Source organism: Zosterops lateralis (genome assembly GCF_965231275.1).
Source record: "Zosterops lateralis genome assembly, chromosome: 18".
Classification (NCBI taxonomy): Eukaryota; Metazoa; Chordata; class Aves; order Passeriformes; family Zosteropidae; genus Zosterops; species Zosterops lateralis.
In genome coordinates, this window is record NC_139778.1 from 12140125 (window position 1) to 12153152 (window position 13028).

General features: G+C 60.1%; 2 protein-coding genes across 7 annotated transcripts; both read right to left on the bottom strand.

The window, feature by feature from the left end:
* Positions 1 to 57: 57 nt before the first annotated feature.
* Positions 58 to 4101, bottom strand: SIRT7 (sirtuin 7; the record flags this gene model as incomplete). The annotated part of the gene is made up of 10 exons (XM_083874888.1): positions 3970 to 4101; positions 3755 to 3892; positions 3262 to 3366; positions 2348 to 2418; positions 2178 to 2250; positions 1662 to 1760; positions 969 to 1205; positions 645 to 725; positions 408 to 514; positions 58 to 310 (listed from the first exon to the last, which is right to left on the bottom strand). Exons 1-10 carry the CDS (start codon positions 4063 to 4065, stop codon positions 58 to 60), a joined length of 1260 nt encoding a protein of 419 aa, XP_083731014.1. The 5' UTR covers positions 4066 to 4101.
* A 1058-nt stretch (positions 4102 to 5159) lies between these two features.
* On the bottom strand, positions 5160 to 12201 carry MAFG (MAF bZIP transcription factor G). 6 transcript variants are annotated; one of them, XM_083874812.1, is made up of 4 exons: positions 12138 to 12179; positions 9022 to 9146; positions 8270 to 8331; positions 5160 to 8182 (listed from the first exon to the last, which is right to left on the bottom strand). In XM_083874812.1, the coding sequence occupies exons 3-4, from the start codon at positions 8303 to 8305 to the stop codon at positions 7730 to 7732; spliced, it is 489 nt and encodes a 162-aa protein (XP_083730938.1). In that variant the 5' UTR covers positions 8306 to 8331; positions 9022 to 9146; positions 12138 to 12179; the 3' UTR covers positions 5160 to 7729. The 6 variants fall into 6 exon arrangements, with proteins under 6 accessions (XP_083730938.1, XP_083730939.1, XP_083730940.1 ...); XM_083874813.1 differs by having other exon boundaries at positions 9022 to 9141; positions 12138 to 12170; XM_083874814.1 differs by lacking the exon at positions 9022 to 9146 and having other exon boundaries at positions 12138 to 12201.
* Positions 12202 to 13028: the final 827 nt, after the last annotated feature.

The following is a 13028-nucleotide window of genomic DNA, read 5'->3' on the forward strand; positions in this document are numbered from 1 at the left end:
ACCGGCACCGCCCCGGGCCCGCCCCGTCACCGGCACCGCCCCGGGCCCGCCCCGCGCTCAGCGGCTCCTCCTGCGCCGGGAGCCCTTGGCGCAGCCGCGGCCCAGCCACCCCCCGGGCCGCCCTCCCGCCGCCCCCGCCCCTGCCCCTGCCCGCTCCCGGGGCTCCTCCCGCTCCCGGGGCTCCTCCCGGGGCTCCTCCTGTGGCCGCGGCTCCTCCCGCTCCCGGGGCGGCGCCACCGCCTTCCGCGAGTGCGTGCCCTCCTCGCCGGGGCGCAGCGGCTCGGCCAGCGCGAAGATGGGGTCCCGCGCCCTGCGGAGGAAGGAAAGGAGGAAGGAGAGGGCGGCGGTGGCGCTGGAGGCGGCCCCGGGCCGGGGATCCCTCCCGGGGCAGGGCTCGGGCCGCTCACCGGTCGTAGCGCGGGATTTCCAGCCCCAGCTCCGCCATCAGCAGCCGCATCACGTCGTCGCAGCGGCCGTGCAGCTTCAGGGCGGCCAGGCCGTCCTTGGGGGTCCACTGCGGGCGACAGCAGAGCCGGCTGCAGGCAGCTCCCCCGGGGCTGGCCCCGCTCAGCCGCGGCCCCTCGGCCCTCACCGGCCAGCCCAGCCCAGCCCAGCCCAGCCCAGCCACAGGGGCTTTATCTCACCTGCAGGTTCACAATGTACAGCTTGGGCCGGCGCGGGGGGGGCTTGCTCATGCACCAGAGCCGGGGGTATTTTTTCAAGACCTGCCACAAAGCAGAGAGGATCAGCACAGCCACAGGCACACGCGGCTGTGAACCGTATCAGCGAGAGGAAAAGGAATGTATTACCAGGAGGGGAAAGAGGGAGGAAGAGAGACTATCACAGATGTTGGGCGAATCCTGACACCAGAGTTTACAGTTGTCTGTTTGGGAGGAGACTGCTCAGCACCAAGGTGTATCACCAAGAGGGAATGCTGCTAACAATCTTCACCGAGTCTCTAAAGTTACCTTTAAGCTGGAACCCAGACAAAGAATCACATCTGCTTTGCTTGCAGCTTCTGTTGCTGCCTCCCAGTTCAGGGGCTGTCTCAATGTCCCCTTCTCCCCAAAGTGGACGATTGTATCTCTCAACTGTGCCCCACACTTGTGGCACATCCTGCCCGTGTGATGCCTGTGCAGGGCCGTGCGCTCCGTCACATCGAACACTCGCACGTACTCTCTGTTGGGTGTACACGAAGTGCAGACCTGGGGCAGGACAAAGAAACCCTGTCACATCATCAGCACCCCGGCCACGACAGGCCAGGAGCAAGTCTCTTCTCTTGGATGAAAAGCCTTTTTGGGGACAACACAGAAGCATCAGAGGATCAGATGCTAACTTGGAAAACTTCAGGGTTTTTTTGAAAACCTCCAAGTGGAGGCACAGGCGGCCTTTGGCTATGTGCTGGGAGGGATTTCAGAGAAGGGCTGAGGAAGAGATGTCAGAAGCTCCAGCTTGTACAGAGGAAGAGCTACAGAGTTGGTATTTCTAAGAGTTTGGTACTTTCCAAGTAGTTCACCCCAAACCTGACAGTCTGAAGACAGGAACTGCACACAGGCCGAGCCCTTGTACAAATTCCTTCTGAGCTGGTGGCAGATCAAGAGTTTACATTCTCTGTTTGTGTGGCCACTTAACCTTGACTTTCTCCTGCTCTGGCCACTCACCTCTATGTACATATTGCCATGAAGCTCAGATATTGCAGCTCGGGGTAACCCGCTCCGCAGGTGCAGCCCATCACAGTTCTGGGACACCACGTGCTGCACCTTGAAGGGAACAAAACACTGAGCACCTACAGATCACACAGGTGCCTCTCCATGACCCAAACTGCACCAGCAGCCTCCACATCAGAGCAGGACCCACAGGGGAGAAGCACAGTGAACAGACCTTTGTGAAAGCTAAATGGAAAGCCTCCTCCTGCTAAAAACATTTCTAGGGTTGGCTGATTGTAACAAGTTCGCCAGACCGGCCTCACCAGGTACAAATACAACATGGTAAAGAAAAGGTACCAGGGGAAAACCTGCCACAGCTGGGGAAGGCTTGGACACATTTTCCTACATGGATATGCAGCCACTTGAGCCAAAAACGTAGTCAGGCAATATTTTGAAAAGCTTTCTCTTCCCTGCTGGGTTTATGATTCTTAGGCAGAGGAACATGAGTGAGGTGAGGAAAAAATATCTTACCAGGTTGTGCTTGTGCAGGCTGGCAATGCTCATATGAGTGAGTGTGGGCTCTGCCTCACTCAGGTCTCCAGCGCTGACAAGAAGCAAAGGGGGGAAAAAAAGGTTGGAATTGCCATTAACTTCTTCCAGTATCAGCTTTCTGTCGCACAGTTCAGAATTTGGCTCCTCACCTGACGCTCCTGCCCTTCTGCAGCAGGGTCCAGATGCCATTGGGGCCTCTGTAGTCGGGGATTGAAGCTGCCTGTCAGCAGGAGAGAGAACCAGGCCTGACGGGGCGGGGCTGTCACAGCTCTGACACAGACACAGCCAGCCCAGGCCCACCCAGGACAGCCATAGACACCCCCAGCCATGGCTGCCTTTTCATTCACTCCGAGTGTTCCAGCATAGCTGTTCCCCAAACACAGGGAAACCTCCTCATATGTTTTCTCTCTCTCTCTTCTATGTTTCAGCTCTCATTTTCACCTCTAGTTTTAGCTTTCTCCAATTTTACCATTATGGAATCCCTCCAGAACACTCTGTCATCCTTGGTACTTCCCATTTCCCTATACAGAACTCCATTCTTGACCCTTTTCTTATTTTCCCTGGACTGTTTCTGGAACCTCATGCTCAGCATCTCCAGCAGACAGGCAGGTGACATGAGCACTCAGCCCCTGCCCTGAGTTATGCTCCATTCCAGCAGAGAATGGAGTGACAGAGCTCACATGAAGGTGACAGATGTCACATTAGAAGAAACAGAACCAGACTGCTGCTTTGCCCCAGGCTGCTGCAACAAAACAATTCTCAAACTGCTGTCTCTAAGTTCCTATAATCCCCAGCTGTCTCTGCGTGTCTGATGGCACAGATAACATTCCTGAGGTGACTGGCTTGAGGTTTTACACCGAGTCATTGAAGAGACTTGAGTGAGGCAAGAGCAGTGTCCCCTTGCCCGGGCTGTGCATCCTGCACAGGGCCAGAGGCAAAGGAAATGACCCCAGGATCCAGCCTGGGAACTGTGCTGGCTGCAGGACTCATCACACACGTCCTGTGGTCATTCAGGCAACACAACACCGCCCCCTGAGGGGCTCCAGCTCTGCCCCCAACCCACCGTGCTGATCCCAGCCCCCGTGTAGATGACGAGGTGCCTGGCGCTCCTCACAGCTGCTGCCAGCTCAGACACTTTTCTCTTCAGCTCCTCTGGTTCATCACACACCTGAAAAACACACCTCAGCAGGTTCACAGATCAGAGATACACTACATCACTGAGTCAGGAAGAGAAGGGGTCTCCCCAGGAGGTTGAAGATGGACTTGGGCCCAGCAGGAAAAGCAACACAAGTGGTTTCCAAATGAAAAGGACACGGGCATTGTTCATGGAAGGATCACGGGGAAAAGCTTCCTGGAGGCCAGAAGCTGCTGGCCCACCCTCTTGGGAGAGCTGCCTGCTCCGCCCCACGGGCCTGGCAGCGCGGCCCACCGGAGACAGGCACGGGGCACTCCCCGGAGGGCGGTACCGGGGCACAGCAGTCGTTCACCTGCTGCCTGCAAAGCCTCTGAGGCTCCCTGCCATCCCCGCCCCGCCGCTCCCCCGGCCCGCCGCCCACCTCCTCCTGCCGCCTCCGCAGCCGCTCCCGCCGCTTGCGGCGCCGCTCCAGCTCCCTGACGATGTCCTCGCTCTCGCTCAGCACCTGGCACTCCTCGGGGCTCCGCTCCGCCGGCGGCTTCCTCCAGATACGGGACACCTGCCCGGTGCACACGCCTGGTCACGGCGGCCCGTAGGGGCGAAGCGGGGACGGCTCGGGCGGCGCCCGTACCGTACCTGTCTCCGGCGGTCCCGCTGCTCCTCCTGCTGCAGGATCTCGGCGCGCGCCGCCGCTTTCCGCTCGGACCGGCTGAGGCTGCCGCCCGCCGCCATCGCCCCGGAACCGCCTCAGGCGCCGCCGCCGCCGCCGGGCTCGGCTCCGCCGCTTCCGCCTTTCGGTCGGAGCGCCCCGCGCGCCGCTTCCGGCACCGCCCCCCCGCGGCAGCGCCCCCTGGCGGCGGGCGGCCCCCCAAGGACGCGCAGGCGGCGGCTGTTGAAGCGGTTTATTGTCGCGTACAAAGGCGGCCGACACTGTACAGAATAAATAACGGCAATAACTTAGCAATAAATACCGCCTGCACCGAGCCCGGAGCCCTCTGGGTGAGCCTTCTGTCCGCCAGCCCCGGCTCCGGCCGGGAGCGACTGTACACAATTCACAATACACACAAATCCGGGGGGCCGGGACCCCTCCCCAGCGCCCCGGAACGGCACCGGGAAAAGGAGAACGGGAACACGACACCCTTCACAGCAGGAAACCAAACGGACGAGCACCTCAGGAACAAGAATTGTCACACTCCAGAACACTATACACGAGAGAGAGAGGTGGGCTCGGGCCGGGGGCGCCTGGCACGGGCACGGGACACCGGCTGGGGACACGGGACCCCCGAGCCAGGCGGAGACCCCTTGGACAAGTGCGGGAATACATCACTGCGGGCCCTGCCCTCCACTGAGAACAAAACAAAACCGTCGGGAAGCGACACTCGGGGGGCACTGGCAGAGCTGAGCCCCGGCCCGGCACTGGCAGAGCTGGTTCAGCACAGTGACAGCTCCAGTGAGAGCCCTGCACCTGCCCTGCCCTGCACCTGCCCTGCACCTGTCCTGCACCTGCCCTGCCCTACACCTGTCCTACACCTGTCCTGCACCTGCCCTGCACCTGCCCTGCCCTGCACCTGCCCTGCACCTGTCCTGCACCTGCTCTGCCCTACACCTGCCCTATACCTGCCCTACACCTGCCCTACACCTGTCCTGCACCTGCTCTGCCCTACACCTGTCCTCATTGAGCACAGCGCCCATCTGGACCAGAGCCGGGCTCGGAGCGGGCAGGGGCACTGCCGGGGAGGGCGAGAAGGGCCGGCTGGTGCCCCCAGCACTGTCCCCAGCCCTGTGACACCTCCCGGCCCTGTGACACCTCCCGGCACAGCGGGAGGGACTGACTGCACAGCCCCTGCCACACAGCACCACAAAAATCAAGTTCTGCTGCCTGCTGTGCTGATGGGGATCTCTCACAGCAGAGGCTCCAGCTGTGGAACCAACCCCTAACCGGCCCCACATCAGGACTCAGCTCTGTTCCAAAGGGCTGATTCAGTCTCAGGCTGGGCCTGGGAGGGACAGGGTTGGGAATGACACCCCCACCACAAATGGAGGCCCCTGTGTTCTGTAAAATGTCACTTCTTTCAGTCACCACACAACCAGCTGGAAGACCAGAGCCTGCTGAGTGCTGTGCAGTGCCTGGTGAGTGGCTGCAAGTGGCACATCAGACACTTCAGCTCAGAGAAGAGAAAGTCCAGGGCTGGAAGGGGGAAGTCTGGAGGCAACGTTCAAACCTGCTCCTCCTTTGGGAAGTTTACTGGGAAAAGCATCCCAAACAACTCCCTAAACTCCCTGTCAATCAGAGCAAAGCTGATCTCCAGCAGGAAATTCCCATCAAGTACCTGCTCCTCTCCTGCCACACTGCAGCTTTCCTCAGGCTGACCTGTCTCTCCACTCAGCAGTATCAGTTCAGCAATGAGAAACACCCTCAGAACCCGTCCAGGATGGCCATACCTCCCCACAAGACTGTGGCTTCACTGTGTTATCCCAATCTGCCCCCTCCACTCAGACCTTCAGCAGCCAGGAGATCACACAGACTTCCCCCTCATGTCCTGCTTCTCTAAAACTCAGTAAATCAGCCCAAATCTTTGTGAAGGGGAGAGGGGAGTCAAAGTGTTTGTGGAAACAGAGCCTGGCCACAAACAGCTTCTCAGCTGCATCACAGCTGTGAGTTTGAGCACTCCCCTGACCCCCTGGGCAGAAGCTGCCCCAGGAAGGACAGCGATCCTGCCACAGCTCACTGGCCAGCAACGTGCACACACCAGGGACCAGCCCGTCCCGTGCTGCCCCTCCTGCTGCACACCTGTCCCTCCTGTTCAGGTGAGGTATGAGCACAACACAAGTTCTGACCACAGGATCTAATTCCAGAGCTAAATCCTATCAGTCTAAACCTGCACAAGCCTCCCTCATGTTACTTCTCTGACAGGTTTGCTGCAGGAAGGAAAGTGCAGCGTTTTTTCCTCTCCAGAAAACCAAGCTAACCTGGTGTTGGCTGCTCAGCAGGAGCTGCCTGTGCTCCCACTCCACACCTCTGGGCAGGCGTCGCTACCTCTCTGCACCAGCCAGCCACTCTTATCCTCAAAAAACAGCAGCACCTTCGCCTGTGCACCAGAACCCTCCTGGAGAATTCAGAGAGATTCCAACTCAATCTCTGGCAAAACGACAACAGTGTGAAATGACAGCACATGGCAAAGGCACCAGCACACCACAGCGCCGCACGAGAGCTCGGGGAGCAGAGCGCCCAACACAGGGGGACACGACAGAAACTAGCAAGGTCAAGAATAAGTCACTTTTGGTACAATTGCAAAAAGATATCAAACAGGACTTGCCTCTTTTTTTGTCTTTTTCTAAGTTTTATAAATAAAGTCTGATAACTCTTTATAAAAACTAACCTCAGAGCCACAAACAGTTTGCGGGAGGTTTCATGAGAAACTTTAAAATTATTTATTTATTAACTTTTAACTAGCAAAGTCTCTGAGAATATTTCCCCACTCATATGGTCAAATATTCTCGCCTTCTCAGGTAAAAAAGCTGACTATAAATACGCTCTCTCTTCTGTCCAATTTTAAACTTAGATAATTTAATAACTCTTAAAATGATGTTTCTCTCTTTAAATAAAGGGCTATTTAACCACATAAACTGGTTGTGTAAACCATCACACTAGAGACACTTGATACCCTCAAAACACGGGAACGACTAGTGATTTTGGTCTTGTTCAGTGCAACACATTAGGCACAAAACCGGCCTGCAGTCAACACAGTACCACTGCTCCCTTCTTCCCTCCCTCCCGGGGTGCTGGGCCTGCAGGGCCTGGCAGGACACAGCAGCATCGTCCTTCCACCACTGCCAGTTTACACAGCTAACGCCATGGACGTCTGAGGGAAACCCACGGTTAGGGCACAGAGGCACACCTAGAAAGGAATAAAAACCTATGACACAGAACACCCCAACTGTAACTACAGGTACCAAAGGAGACAAAAGCAGCAGGTTCAGGCGCTGAGATGCACCACCTGGAAGAGTCATGAAATAAAGCCTTTGGAAGTGACCGAAAATCAGGGTTCCCAGCCCCCAGGAAGAAAATTTTCCTCGGGCCACTCCTCCACCCTTCTGTCAGCCTCGCTGCACAGATTTTCTTTGGGTAGAAAACCGAAATCTCAGTCTGTCCCCAGGGCACCCGAGGGCTACAGACTGCTGGGTGGGAAGCTCTGTCTGCACAGGACAAGGGATGCATCACCACTGCTCATACCAATCTGGACACAACAAAATAAACTGGAGCGATCAGCGGGCCAGTCCTGGGCCAAGTCAAAGGAACCCGGACCCATGTGGGGAGGGCTTGTGCTTTGGGGATTCCAGGCTGGTTTTGTGCCTAACTGCCCTGCACAGACAAGCTCAGGCAACGCTCGCTTCACTAAGACCGGGCGTCCGTTTTGGATTTCACTATTGTGATGACACTGGTAGTAGCAACCTTGCCAGGGACGAGGGGCCCCATGCTGGAAGCGAGAGGCCCCCGCGCAGGGGTCACGGGGCTCCGGGCCACGGTTCTGGCGAAGTTCTGGAGAGCCTCGTATTTGGAGCGCAGAGCATCGAGTTCCATTTTCATGCTGGCGTTCTCTGAGGCCAGCTTCTCCACTTCTTGCTGCAGCTCTGCCTTCTGCTTCTCCAGTTCCTCCTTCTGGGTGACACGCTTCACTCTGCAGCTGGCCGCGTAGCCCCGGTTCTTCAGCGTGCGCCGGCGCTGCTTCAGCTGGATGATCTCCTCTTTGGACAGGCCCCGTAGATGCTGGTTCAGCTCTCGCACAGACATGGTCACCAGCTCCTCATCTGTCAAGCTGGTCCCATTCTCGCCTGGCTCCCTCTTCACCTGGGAGAGAAGGCACAGCATGCACTTGTGAAACCCGAGGTGGACGCCCACGCCCGTCCCTGAGCCCCTCTCCTCCACCCACGTTACCTTCAAGGCCTTGTTTCCTTTGTTGGGGGTCGTCATAACACGACAGCCTTGTCAGCTGGGTTCTGGAAGGGAAGGAAGGTCAAATTAGCACCTGGGACACAGCAGAGCCCACAGCATTCATCTGGCAGGGTCCAGCAGCAGCGCCCCGTGGTGCTCCACGCCCTGCTCCCCACTCACCCCCACCTTGGAAGACACTCAGTCCAGCTGAGCTGGACTCACAAGGAGCTGACTCTGTCCCTGAGCAGAAACTGCTGCCCTTCCACACCTCTGCTCCCATGGAGACTTTGTGGCAATGCTGTTTTTTTGTTTATGGTGGGGGAAATTAAAAAAACTAGGAGGAGCCAGAATACACGGAAGACACATTTTTAAAAATAGCCTCGCAAGCAGCAGGCAGGGTCAAGAGCATGGCTGCTCCAGGCCAGTCATGCTGACTCAGCAGGCTCTGCACCACTTGCTCCCAGCCTCATCCTTGTCACCACCAAGCAGGGCAGGTCACCTTAACACACCCTTCCAACAGGTGCCCAAGCACAGCTCAGAAGGTCCCCAGTCCCACCAGACTCCAGATGCCCCCAAGGATGCAGCCAGTGTGGTTCAATAAGACACAACCCTGACCAAAGGGATACAAGGCAAGCCTTGGAGAAATTGGAATTCCATCACAAATTTGGGCTGATGCCTCAGCAGCCTTCACTTCTCCCGGTCACACAAAACTGACCCCAGTTGTAGGTTTGTAGCTCTTTTCTATGAGAAAGTACCTGTCAATCCCTGGCATGCCAGGGCCCAGAAACACCTTCTTCCTCCTTATCTTCAGAGCCCAGGTGTGCTCACAAGAAAACAAAGATTAAAGGTGCCGAAAAACAGAGCAGAGCAGACTCCTTCCCTGCCACAGAAGACAAGACTTCAGAACTGGTAAGAGCAATTCCCAGGCCTGCTTTACAGAGACTTATACCCATGCTCCTGCTTCTTTCCCCACATACCTCCTCCCCTCAGGCTTTTCAGTTCAGAATGCTACTACACTGCCCAAGAAACTGATCCACACAGACACCACCTGACAGACATGGCTGTGCCTCAAACGGCCCAAACTCTGCTCCCCTCTGAGCCCAGACTGCCCCCACAGCCCTGGCCAGCATTCCTGTGCAGCCTACAGGTGCCTCTGCCCCTTTCATCTCACAGGTGTCAAACAACAATTTTGTTTGCCCCTGCCTTACTCCCAGCAGGACTGATGTCCAGTTACAGACCAGAACCAAATGCACACATCAGTAAATATGACTTTCTGCTCATCCAGCAGCTGTGGCACAGGCTCCCTACAGTACATCTATGAGAGGTGAACAGGACTAGCAGTCCCCAGAACACCACCAGAGATATTCCTGAAGCCTGCAGCCTGCCAGGAGCCAGGCTATTTATATATACCTAGAGGACAATGCTCCTTCCAACAAGATGTCTGCTACACCCGACCACACTGGCACAGGCACGGTCATTTGCTGCCCAAGGAAAGCAGCTGCAGTGAGGCAGGACAGGAGCAACTGCTGCACAAAACCAGTTCTTCCCTCCTGCCCAGACTGCTGGTTATTCCCTCTGTTCCTACCTGGTAAACAACACGTCTGCTGGGAAAGGGAAGAGGAAAGGGAATATCTGGAGAGACCAATGTCCATGCCCCTGCAGCACTTCCACGCCCCATCCTCTTGTGAGTGGAGGGCATCAAGGACAGGTATGGTCAGTGGGACCACAGGAATTAGCTTGTCCTGTGGCACTAAAGGATTTGCAGCTGCCTGGCAAGCACAGAGGGTGCCTTCACTACAGCAGACCCCAAAGGAAACAAACAGGGCACAGGCATGCTGCACCAGGCACAGGGAAGAGTGCTCCTCAGCAGGCTGGGGAATGGCTGGTGCTGGCAGAGCTAGACAGAAGAGGCAGCTACTCATTCCTGCCTCTGCACTCCAACAAAACTCTCTCTCAGGCAGAAGCCTCTTACAACAGCCACCAGAGCTGCAACACAGAACCGTCCCCAAAAATCTGTTGATCCCACCTCTCCGAGGTGCAGCAACACACGAGGCAGTCTGTAGACTGGGAAGAACAACCCAAAGAGTTTCCTGGGTCCTGTTCTAACCAGGCTGTTTGGCAGCTCACAAAGAGGACACCCAGAGACCTGGCGACATATCAGAGACCAAACTTCGCCTTACTCTCCAGACTGCTGATGGATCAGCTTTTGAAAGCTTCCTGAAGAAAGATCACACTGAAAAGCGCCAAACACCACGGCTGCAGTGAAGAAACTGCAGCCTCGACACATTTCCCCAGAGCTCAAAAGGCCTGAACTCAGCACAAGTACAGCCAATTCTCCCCTCAGCTCAGCGGCAGCACACAGGAACTGACAGCACCACGCACGATCCAACACAGGCCCTTCTCCACTCTCCTGATGCAGAACCTGCCACGAGCCCCGTGTAAACACGGTGACATCACCTGCTCCAGCCCGGGCAGAGCAGGGCTGTGCTCCCCCAGGGCTCCCCAGCCCGGGCAGAGCAGGGCTGTGCTCCCCCAGCCCGGGCAGAGCAGGGCTGTGCTCCCCCAGAGCCCCCCAGCCCGGGCAGAGCAGGGCTGTGCTCCCCCAGAGCCCCCCAGCACGGTCAGAGCAGGGCTGTGCTCCCCCAGAGCCCCCCAGCCCGGGCAGAGCAGGGCTGTGCTCCCCCAGAGCCCCCCAGCCTGGGCAGAGCAGGGCTGTGCTCCCCCAGGCTGGGCAGAGCAGGGCTGTGCTTTGTCACCAGTGACGGGGCACAACAACACTCTCTTACAGCGTGGATTTCATACTCTGTTTATTTGCTTGCTGGCAAATTGGCTCACACAGTCTGATCCAGTGACTCTCCCAAATTACCTGTATGGCCAAGTCAGGGACTCTCCTGTGTTCCCCACCCTGGGGGTCCTCCCCTGGTGAGCTCATCCAAGCCTGAGCACTGAGGAATCTGCCCGCCCCTGCTCACGCCGCTAAAGCAAAGGGCCAGCTCTGGGAGACTCCCTCCCGGCCTTGGCAGTGCCCCCCTCCGAGCACCCAGCTGGGAGCCTCACACATCCCGGGCAGCCAGAGCCGTGCCCGGCTCTGAACAGCGGGACCGGCCCGTGCACAGCACACACAGCCCGGACGGTCCGTGCTGGTCGGGCCCCGCAGTCCCGCGGGAGAGGAAACCCGCTCCCCCCGGGGGACACGGCACCGGAGGCAGCCCCAGGGAACGGGGGCCGGAGCGTCCCGCCCGCAGCTCTGCGGCCACCGGGCACCCCGGGGACGGTACCGACCGCAGCCCGGGGACAGGGAACCGACTGCAGGCACCGGCTGTCCTGCCCTGCCCTGCCCGCGGCCGAGCCCCTGCTCTGGGAACCGGGCAGGACGCCCCGGTGGCTCCGCACCCTCCCGGCCCTCCCGTCCTCAGGAGAATCACAGACCACGGCGAGCACCCGCGGCGGGAACCGGGGCCCCGGTGTTGCCGGTCTGCAGCACGATCGGGGCACTCGGCGGGAGGGGACAGGGTACCCTGGACGCGCCGGTGATGCCCGCGGGCGGGAGGGGCCGGGCGGGCCCGGAGGCGGCGGGCGGGGCGGGACAGGGACAGGGACAGGCCCCGGGCCGGCGCCCCGCACCTGTTGCTCGGTCACCGAGCGGGGCCCGGGCACGGCGGGGCGGGGGCCGGCGGCGCCTCCCCGAAGCCCGGCCGTGAGTCAGCGATGGCGGCTCCCTCAGGCACCCGCCGACCCCGCGGGGCCCCGGCCACCATCCCGGGCCCGCCGCGCCCGCCCCGCCCCGGCCCCGGCCCCGGCCCGCCCCCGGGGCCCGGCCCGCCCCGCCCGGCCCGCGCAGGCCGCGCCCGGTGCCGCAGGCGGCGCTCACCTGTGCCGGGGCCGCGGGCCGGGCCGCGCCGGGCGGGGCGGGGAGGCCGCGCTGGAGGGACCGGGACTCGCGAGCCGCCGCCGCCGCCGCGCACGGGCCGTCACGTGATATTTGCGTCACGTGGCTCCATTCATGGGGCGCGCGCCGCCGCCGCCCCGGGCCTTAAGGGGGCCGCGCCCCGGGGGCGGCGGGAAACAAGGCCCGCCAGGCCCGGCCCGGCCCGGTTCGGCTCCGCCCGGCTCCTCCCGCCACCGCCGGGAGTTCCCGTCCCGGGCCGAGCGCTGCCGCTCCACCAAAGCACCGCTGGAGCAGCCCCGTATCAGCTCCCGCCATCTCCGGCACCGGCCGCCCGCCGCTCCCCCCGTTACACCGAGCGCGTTCCCGGGCGCGCCGATCCCCCGCCCGCCCCGGCACGGCCCTGAGCGCCGGCAGGGCCCCGAGCACCGGCGGTTTGACGGTCCCTGTGCGCGGTGCCCGCAGCCCCGCCCGCCCCGCCGGCTGCCCCTGCCCTGCCCTGCCCGGTGCTGGGCCTTGTGCGGGGGGCCCGGCCAGGCCCGGCCGCTGCTCTGCTCTGCTCTGCCCCGCCGGTCCCGCTCCAGGTGTGTGCCCAGCCCTTGTGCTACAGCCCCGGGCCGGTAACACACACCGGTGCCCGCTGTTTGCTGCCACGCCACAGGCAAAGCGGGGAGGACAAGGTGAGCAGAGCACAGAAGGGCGAGGGACGAGTGGAAGGGGCAGCAATGGAAGGGTCAGACGGGGTTAAGGAGAAACTGCTCCGTAGCAGAGCAGCAGGGGCTGGGCTGGGCTGGGCTGGGAGCCAGCAGGAGCAGCGCTGCTCTCTGCTCTGGGTACAGGGGATGTGACCACAGGCCTTGCAAGGCCCTTGCAGCC